Source organism: Oratosquilla oratoria, chromosome 9 (genome assembly GCF_046742065.1).
Source record: "Oratosquilla oratoria isolate Oo_2021 chromosome 9, ASM4674206v1, whole genome shotgun sequence".
Lineage (NCBI taxonomy): Eukaryota > Metazoa > Arthropoda > Malacostraca > Stomatopoda > Squillidae > Oratosquilla > Oratosquilla oratoria.
Genome location: NC_134785.1, coordinates 57,059,956 through 57,069,505, shown reverse-complemented (window position 1 = coordinate 57,069,505; position 9,550 = coordinate 57,059,956). Strand labels below are relative to the sequence as shown.

Below are 9,550 nucleotides of genomic sequence, written 5' to 3'. Positions count from 1 at the left end.
ATACACACTCATATATTGAGAAAGTCACCCTCCAAATGGGCTAACAAAAATAACGCAGGAATTAAAATCTTAAATTAAACAGAACAGAACAGAGTCTAGGCTCGCATCCTCGACCAAGTAGCGTCAACACCTCAACCCAACTTTCCAGCTCCAGCCATTGCAACTCTCCAGCAAGCTAACGTAACGAAGTATCGCCAGCACCTCAAACTTCAGGCTTACCATAAAATCCCTTCCTGTACCCACCCTTGATAATTTCGAGTTACAGAATATATAAAAATTATGTAATCTGGCGTTTTCCTTCTTCCTTTGTTGCCTATTAACTTTAATTAAGGAATACTGCAACAATTTACTGTCAGTATTAGATGAAGAGAACGTCGGGAGTCATAAATAAATGTAGTGTGACGTATGTGGGATATTAAATAAGTATACCGGTTATTGACCATCATTTATTGAATTATATACAGGATTTCTAAATTCAGTAAGACAAGAAATAGCTCCAGAGATCAGGAGTGTGCGATTCTTGAAGAGAAGATACTGAGATAATGATTAAAATGTGAATATCAACGTACAGTTGAAGAATGTCCTTATCTACCGCCTAACAACATTGAAGTCGGTCGCTACTCGCTACGAAACTGTTATCCATCATCACGCTACCTTTGTCTGTCTCCATAATATTTTTGTCACTAGCCATGAAAAATTGCCGTTGACAGCTGATAATATGACTGTGCCAATAGAGAAAAAATGATGACTACTCTAGTCTCAAAACCACCTCTTGCCAAATCAAAACCATAATCACAATAATGGTACTTGCAATTTGAATACATTTTAGTATCAACGATAACATACAGAATTTCTGCGTAAACTTTACGATGTGGCTAGAAATGAATCACGGTTGTGTAAATATCGTTATCGTAACCGTGTATTAAGATTGTAACTACAAACAAAGGTTGCATCGTCCTCCAGGGGAATATACCGGTCTTGTGGTGGACTGGGCTGAAGTCAAGATGTCCGTTAGTCTCCAATCGACCAGTGTCTTCCTTTCTCGAGGGTAAGAGCAACAAAAGCCAGTCCATAGCCAATGGCGAGGAGGAGAAACCCAGCGCTGAGGTGGGCGAGTGTGAGAGCCGTGGGACCCCGTATACCTTCGCCTGTGCCAGCGCCTCCGTCAGAAGCTACCCTCCGGGTCTTCGAGACCTGCACGGACAACTTGTTGAGTTCGTCTCTTGCCCACTTGTGGATGAGACCTGCCTCCGTCATCCTAGCTAGGCTGGTGAAAGAAAATTAAATTCCGACAACGACTAACAACTTGATGGTAAGTAGAAATTAAAAATCGTGATTATAACATTATATTTAAAAAGGGAACAAACAGAAAAATTGAAACCCTGATACACTCAAGACTAGATTATGCATCAGTGGTATGGTCCTCCACACAGTGAAGGATAAGCAAGATTGAGAGAATACAAAGAGCAGCAACAAAACTTGTTCCCAGACTGGCACATAAACCATATTGGGAGAATCTAAAAGCCCATGGTCTTCCAGTGATGAAAAATCGAAGATAAAGGGATGTGATTGCAGTACTAAGGCCACATAAAAAATAAATAAAGAATTTGTGATCGTCCTTTCAATTTTTAAAAGTGGGAGGGAGGGAGGGTTTTATTTTTATCTTTTGAGAGAATCTAGGGTTCATCATTTGTTGACACTTCTCAGCATTCGCATAGAAATACCCTTGCAATAGAAAATTAAGGGAAGTTTCTAGATGATTGTGTATGGAATTACAACGATCAAGGACTAAAATCAAGGTTTAAAACACATTATAATATAATTTCAAGATTACATGCGAAATAGTATAGAAAAATGAGAAAATCATGAATTTCAAGGTTCTCTTGATCCATGGAGTTCCAGCAAAGTCAGTTTCTGCAGTAATCCTTTTGAAAAATATATATATATAATAATACTTTGATCGGGCGTATTTTTACTGGAGGGTTGGGCCGATTACCAAATATTTGTTCTTATATGGCCTAAGGCTGCTAAAGGGGATATAATACAATGACAGAAGATATCTCTTGATTATGAATGGAAGAACCTTAACCTCTTCCATACGGTGACATCTACGTAAGCGCCATGAGGTAAGCGTCATGCTGGTGTCGGCGTCTTGGTTATATTTATTTTGTGGTTGTACCTGAGTTAGCCCAGACTTCTTTGAACTGGCTTGATCGTGTTTTCTGTGCTTATTATTACTCAGACTAATAGGGAACGAGTAATGCAGCAGTAACTTTATATCTTAAAATGTGAGTATTATGATGCATCATCGTACATAAGGTATTCACTGTTGCGCGCTAGAATTTGACTCGTAAGAGAAGTCATGGGAACAAAGACGAGGGTGGGATGGTAATGTGGTTGGAAACAGCGGGTTCTCTGTGGCATACATTTCTCTAAAAAGAAGAGGAGATATTTTCAAATTAACAACAAGTCATTTTACTTACCTATGAGACGATCTTATTTCAATTCTTATCCACACTTATAGTATATTCCATTTTTAATCTGTACTCAATGTAAAATAAACATGATACGACTAATGCGTAAGTTACACCCGTGGCAAACACAGGCGTGGGGGTAGAAATATAACGCTTCCACAATGTATAAGAATGTACATTAGAAGAACGAAAACAGAGGCGACATGATGATATTTAGATCATATAAATGTATAGAAAAAATGGACAGAGAAATTTGGCCGGTAAGGGTTGAAACATCATAAAGAGGGTATAGTAAAAGATTGAATAAAAAAAATGCTTAAAAGATGTTAAGAAGTATAGCTGTGTAGATTTAGGGAGCAAATTGAATGAAAATATAATTCAGGCCAACAACACAAATTAACTCAGGGCAAAGTTGGACGAGTGAAAGCAAAGAGACAGGATCCAATGAGCACAGCTCTAACCCCGTATACAGCAAATAGGTAAACACAACCATACTCCATTCCAATACAGTTGACGTAGAATGACTGCTCTTTCTATTGACTGAAACAATTTTTTTCGTATCTTATAAACAAAGCGGAGAAATATTATATTTTCTGAAAGGGGATGATGAATTTGCATGCCGCTGGTGCCTGTGCGGATCAGGAATCTGCAGTACTACCAACTGTACCGAACTGCACGGCAGAAATCAAGTGTGATTTCTTATTGGAATGGAGTACAGGTAAACACAAGTCACTAACGTCTTATCGAGGATGCTTCTGAAGGGGCTGCCCTTGGTGCAGACGACTCCGTAGCCTTGCGGATAGAATCGGTCCTTTCCAAGATGATAGAGCCCCCTGCCTCTCCGGATGATCGCCATCTCAATGCTCATGAGGGCTTGCACGAACACAAAGGGCTCCTTCAGCACCTGGAAGGCGAAAGTGAAAAGATCCGTATATTTCGATCACTACCTGTGATCCTTTTCACCCGAAGCGCAGTGGTACCGTAATAATTTTTCTTCCCTGGGCAGGATTCGAACCAGGTACTGCCGCACCTCCGTACTGGCAGTCCAGTACTCTATCAACCGCACCGCCAAGTCGTGTGTGTGTGTGTGTGTGTGTGTTTTTGAGTTCATGTGCCAACTCCACTCACCTTTTCAAGACCCTCGTCCACATCGGACATGCCGCTTTCAGGAGTCAGAGCGCTGTCGCGGAGATCCCGATAGATCCCTGAAGTTGCTCCCTGAAAGATAAAAAAAAAAGTAAAAGAAGTAAAAGAGAGACAGAATGAGAAAGAGAGAGAAAATCGGAGAATCTGAAACACGAATGCAATCCTGGTCACTAAAAGTGTAGTAACCACATATAGATTTATATCCTCACTTGGGAACGACTGTAATATGCCATCAGATATCTCTCGTTCTACACAAATAGGTAAAGTAGTATTTGACAGGCTTTTATTCGCTTTGCCGATGTAACAATTACGAAACAAATAACTCGATGCTGTGAACTCTTTCAATTAATAAAATTCGGCCGTCTCCAAGCTTTGATTCGGTGCTCCCCCACACCCCACCAATCATTAGGGCCGGATTTGATTAATTATCATTTCAAAGAATTCACTAAAACGTAACCTGACTTGTGGTCTCCTTTGTTTAAATATTTGAATTAAGGACCAGTGGCGGACTTAGCCTACATGGCGCCCTGGGCGAACCTCACCCTCGGCGCCCCCCTTCCACAATGCACATAAAATAAAAATGCTTGGCTTCTCCCCCTCCACATTGTAAATAAGAAGTTCAAGACGACAAAAACTTTCACAAAACAACATTTTATTGAAATATTTATTGCTACTACAGAATAAAAGTAAATCATTTGCGAATTTTACAAACCTTGCAAACCTTGAGCTGCATTTGGAAGGGGGCAATGCCGCCCCCTCCCAAATGCCGCCCTGGGCGACCGCCCATACCGCCCATAGGAAGAACCGCCACTGTAAGGACTACACTATACTCAAAATTATCAGACGCAACAACAGTACCACAGGTTTTATTAAGCAACAACAGTGTTATGGGAGCCTGTATATGTATAAATGATAATGACTAATGAGTATGTACATTATCTATATGTATATTTATATTTGTAGTTAATAGCGGAATTGCGCTAGAAGGATTTGTAAATACGCGTCCGACCTAATCGGTACCAGTTACTGTAAAACCAGTACCACCCTACCAATCTCAGTATGTAGTCTTGCTCCAGCGTCGGATAGAAGCTTGTGCACTCCGGCTCGTGTGTAGATTTTGCTTTAAATTATATTGATATCGTGTGTAAGCTCTTATCTGCCACCCTGAACGCATGGAAATATATGGTGGCGCGGAAAGAACATTTAATTTCTGTGTGAAACAATTTTAGTGACTTGCAATAGTGCTTACTTATGGCGGACCATCGTTGCCGGTGACGACTCTATTCTGCATCCGTTTGTGAAGATGATGAATTTTAACGATTGTGTCATTTATGCCATCGTAGGTGGCTGTTGACTCCAATGCGTGAGCCATAACGGTGTATTAGTGCACTATTGAACTGTTTAACATCTTATGTTCGAGCACGTTTTTTATTTTTATTTTTTGTATTTCCACAGCTATATTTAGCCTACCAAACTTACGATAGTCACAAGGAAACTATTACGAACTTGCAATAACTTTCTTGTGACTTGTGGAAGTGGAAAGTGTGACGTGGATTGCTTAATAATCGCGACACTTATACCGGTATCCAAATAAATCCTACGGAATAAAATAAGATGGGCCTCACTGAGGATAGCGGACGGACGTCTTGATGGGCCTACTGGTGACGGATGACGGGACCGTTCAAGTGAGAACACGCTTTCAGAAGCTGTACCGGCGTTTTCCTACCGTCGTTAGGCCTGCCAAATATCAAAGATCTGCAACTAAACGTACTTTTCCCTTTGAACCGTACGTAGCTTACCATCCGATAAACCTGCACACATGGTAGTGAAATGACCAGATACCATAATTGCCGGACATCGCCACAGCCATTATCGTCTTCGAAGTTTGTGCCCTCACCTGGCTACCTGCTACCGCCATCGGCCCAGGCTGCATCATCAGCGTGCGCCGAGACTCCTCAACGTCCTTCTGTAACATTATCGATGTTTATATCGAAGGGCGTGTCGATGTTGTTAGATAAGTATTTAGTCGGGCCCACGCGGTGTCCATCACTTGTTTCATTTTTGGCCATATTGAATAATATTGTTACCCCTTGCTGCCCTCCCTTAACTTTTTGCCTCGGGTAATGTGAGGGTTTAGTCCAAGTAAACAATGTGTTTTATGTATTTTCGATATTCATATACTGTAAATTTGTAATGTCAGGTTCATGTGCATAGCTGTTGATCTAGAGCTGCTCCCTGTGTTAACAAGAGCCAGACGGTAATCACTGGGCCCCAATCCTGTCATCTGAGGATACTTCATGAAGAAAGTTTAGTCAATTTAATTTCATCAGGATTAGTTATTGATATGTTGTGAAGAACACAGCATGCTTTTATTATTTTAGGTATCCGAAGAATATCGGCATTACATGCTTCAATCGTCGAAACCTACCTTTTAAGAAACCAAAAACATTTTCAATGGTAACTCTTGCTTTGGAGAGTTTAGTATTGAAGAGAATTTGTGCTTGTGATAAGTTTCCAGAGTTCTTAAATGGTACCATTACATGCTTTTGGACTCCAAAGGCAGAGTCTCCTACAATATGATATTGTGGTGATGGGAAATAATTTAGGTCACCGGTTTGGATTTTCTTATAAAGTGAAGTTGACTTTAGCACTCGGCTGTCATGTGCAGATCCCGGGAAGCCCACTTGAATGTAGGAAAAACTTTTATTAGGCAAGCAAACTGCAAGTAAAATGACACTGTTTTTGTGTTCTATCAACATAATCGGCCTGCGTGGGTGATGGAGCTTTGATGTTAATGTGGCATCCATCCAGAGCCCCTACCACACTGGGAATTCCTCCCATTTCTTAGAATTCATGTGCAATTTCAGAAATTTTAGGAGTTGGCCACAAAAAGACATCCTTTCCTGCATTGCAAATGACATCAATCAGTCTCTGGACACAAACACTACGTTGTGACACACCAAACATCTCTGATATTTCCCTGTAGGTACTCTGCGTTCCTAAATACTAGAGTGTAACATACAAAGCTTTTCTTGGACCCAAATAAAGGCTGGATCCTGAAGGGTTCCATGTCGTTTCGCCCCATTGCCTTTTCGCCCCCAGTCAGTTCACCCCATCTTTGGTCATTTCGTCCCGAGAGGTTTGGTTGTTTTGCCCCAAGCTGTGGTCATTTCGCCCCTACCTACCTAGTCTTGGTTTCGCGAGGTGTGAATTCTTTGCAACACTGCTATGAGGCGTTAGTTAAGTAAAAATTCAAACGTCAGTGATTACTTGCTGTTGCCTTAAGGTATTAACATTCTTAAAATTTAAATGTTTTTCATCTTCAGTCGTCTTTACATCATTGACTGCTCCCTTGAGTATTCCTTCTGTATTTGGTGCGCTTGATCGACCGACGACGATACCATAGCCCTGCCTAGCGGAGAGGTTTGGAACCAAACTAACTTTTCAATTCGGGATATGAGAATTGGAAAAGGATTTGGTTTTTCTATATTGATATTTCCCCTTTCTGATATTTTTCCATAAGCACCCGTCCTCAATGATAATATCATTGAGAAAGGGTGTTAGTTGGGGGCGGGGGTGATGTTTTTCAACTCAAGATATCATATTTTATTCAATTATTTCAACAACTCATAATCCTACTTCAACAATGCGTCAAGTTCATGTGTGGATGCAATGACCTGCACCACACCCGTTTTCCGCTCAAATGGGGGCCGATTGATGTCATTGCATTAGCCTATGTGAATCCTTGAACACACAAAATCAAAATTAGATTTTGTACACAAAGAATTTATTTGAACAGGAATCAAGAAATAAAATAAACAATACACAAGTCAAAACCGATGACCATGACAGATCATACATATAATTTCACAGGTAATAGTTTGTCCCGAAATGAAAAAAATCCAAAATAATAATAAATTCATGATAAATTAAATTCCGTTTGGCATAGATGCACTGATCCAAATATGGGAGATCATGAATACAATGGAACCTGCCAAATTGAACACAATATATTTGAACAATCAGGAGGGATTAATACATCCCCGCCAAAGCACACTAGTTCCTCATGAAACGACAGGTCCATTCAGATATGAGCACGCTTTCATTAGTTGTTTTGCTGTTTTCGTTCCTTTATCGTAAACATCCCATAATAAGAATATCTTCTGCTGAAGTTTCACGTACTTCTTTCGCCTATCCCGAGATAGCTTTCCATCGGAAACAAGTCGAACGTTAATTTCCGTTATGCGGCATTCTTCATACAGTAGACCAATCGGTAAAATTTTACTTTAGACCTTTGTTTGAATATAGCAATACAAAATTAAATATATCAACGTAATATGCAATTTTGTGCGGAAATGAAAATAAAAATACGTTGCTACAACAGATTTCTTAAGTAACGAAGTCGTGTACGACGAATGGTACGCCATGTTTGTTGTGGTAGATGCCGATGTCGGAGAAATGAAAGGACGATAAATTTGTCTAAAACTAAACTAACCTAACCTAACCTGTGTTTAATAAATCATTACCTGCAAATTAGATATCATCCGGCCGGTCCTCGTCGGCGTCGTCGTGAGACGTTGGCGGGCTTTTCAACCACTCTCAGCTTGCGGAGTATACAAATATTTTGCAGCTTGAAGGAATGCATGGATCTTCGCTCCATGACATTCCTTCATGAAAATGTACCTTGCTAGGTACTGTCGGAAGTACCGAGGCCGAATACCAGGCCTCAGTACCCACTCTTTGACGTCGCGCCAAAGCCTCTTATTTTGGGTGTGTACCTGAGGGTCCCCTGGCGCGACAAAGTTTTGCGAGTGGTTGACAGCGAGGTGAGTGTACCCGATGTCCCTGAGATTGCGGTATGCATGCCAACAATCGCTCACGATCACGGACCCTTGCCTAATAAAGCGCCGAATTATTGGCAGGAGAGTTTCTTGGTCCCGCCTTTCTCCCTCAGGATCTAGCAGTGGAACAAGAAATCTTTTTGGATTCCCTCTCGATTCCACCTAACATCCACACATGAGACAGAATCCTGCCTACGTTGGCGTGCCTTCGAGAGATAAGAGTCTCATCTATCTCTACCACAATCCCAGTGCCACCAATTGGCTCTTGGTGGTTGAACCAGTCTTCACACACCTCGCTGCAAAAACTCCGCCAGTCTACACTAGTCTTTGTAGATATGTTAAGGTCACGGATTGCGTCTTCGTGACAAAAATTCTTGAGCACCCACTTATTAATGAAGCACACCAATTGCCACGGTTGGATGTGACTTCCTTCCAGAAAGGTGCCTTTGTAGTCACTGACCATATATGTGCACTGTTTTTTCTTCTTTCTCTTTGATTGTGTTATAGGGTTGTTGCACACCCAGGCATGACGATCCTCCCGGAACCAGCAGGGTCTGTTACACCTTGGGCAATTGACTGTGCTCGGCAGAATCCCGTGCTCTCGCAGAAATATAACAGATGATTTGTTATCTTTATAACAGCGCTTATTAACGTCACCTGGAGTGGGAGCACAACCTCTACACAAAGTGATGTCCATCTTGAAAGCGACGTCTACTTGAAACTGACGTTTCAAGTAGACTGGGCAGACGACAAACAATTGAAAGACGACAAGATGGCGTCCCGATTCTATGCTACCGACTTCGTTCATTACCATATTTAGCTTGTAGCAACGTATTTTTATTTTCATTTCCGCACACAAAATTGCATATTACATTGATACATTTTAATTTACAAAATTACTATTTAATTTTGTATTGCTAAATTCCAACAAAGGTTGAAAGTAAAATTTTACCGACCAATCAGTTGGTGAAAAGGCAAAGAGCATCGACCTCCAGCCCGACGATTGAGTGCATGATGCCAACCCTCGATGTCGTTGTTTGTGTGGATTGGGCGCATGTAAATGCTCCAGGCAGAAGGCGGCCAGACGGT

General features: G+C 41.1%; 1 protein-coding gene across 1 annotated transcript in view; it reads right to left on the bottom strand.

Moving 5' to 3' along the window:
- Nucleotides 1–445: 445 nt before the first annotated feature.
- LOC143027941 (uncharacterized) overlaps nt 446–9,550 on the bottom strand; it is a 63,830-nt gene continuing 54,725 nt past the window's right edge. Inside the window, exons 2-4 of the mRNA XM_076189585.1 lie at nt 3,603–3,692; nt 3,212–3,378; nt 446–1,267 (exon numbers count right to left, since the gene is read on the bottom strand). Of these exons, the coding sequence (XP_076045700.1) occupies nt 1,012–1,267; nt 3,212–3,378; nt 3,603–3,632 (453 nt within the window). The 5' untranslated portion in view covers nt 3,633–3,692 and the 3' untranslated portion in view covers nt 446–1,011. The remainder of the gene's footprint in view (nt 1,268–3,211; nt 3,379–3,602; nt 3,693–9,550) is intronic.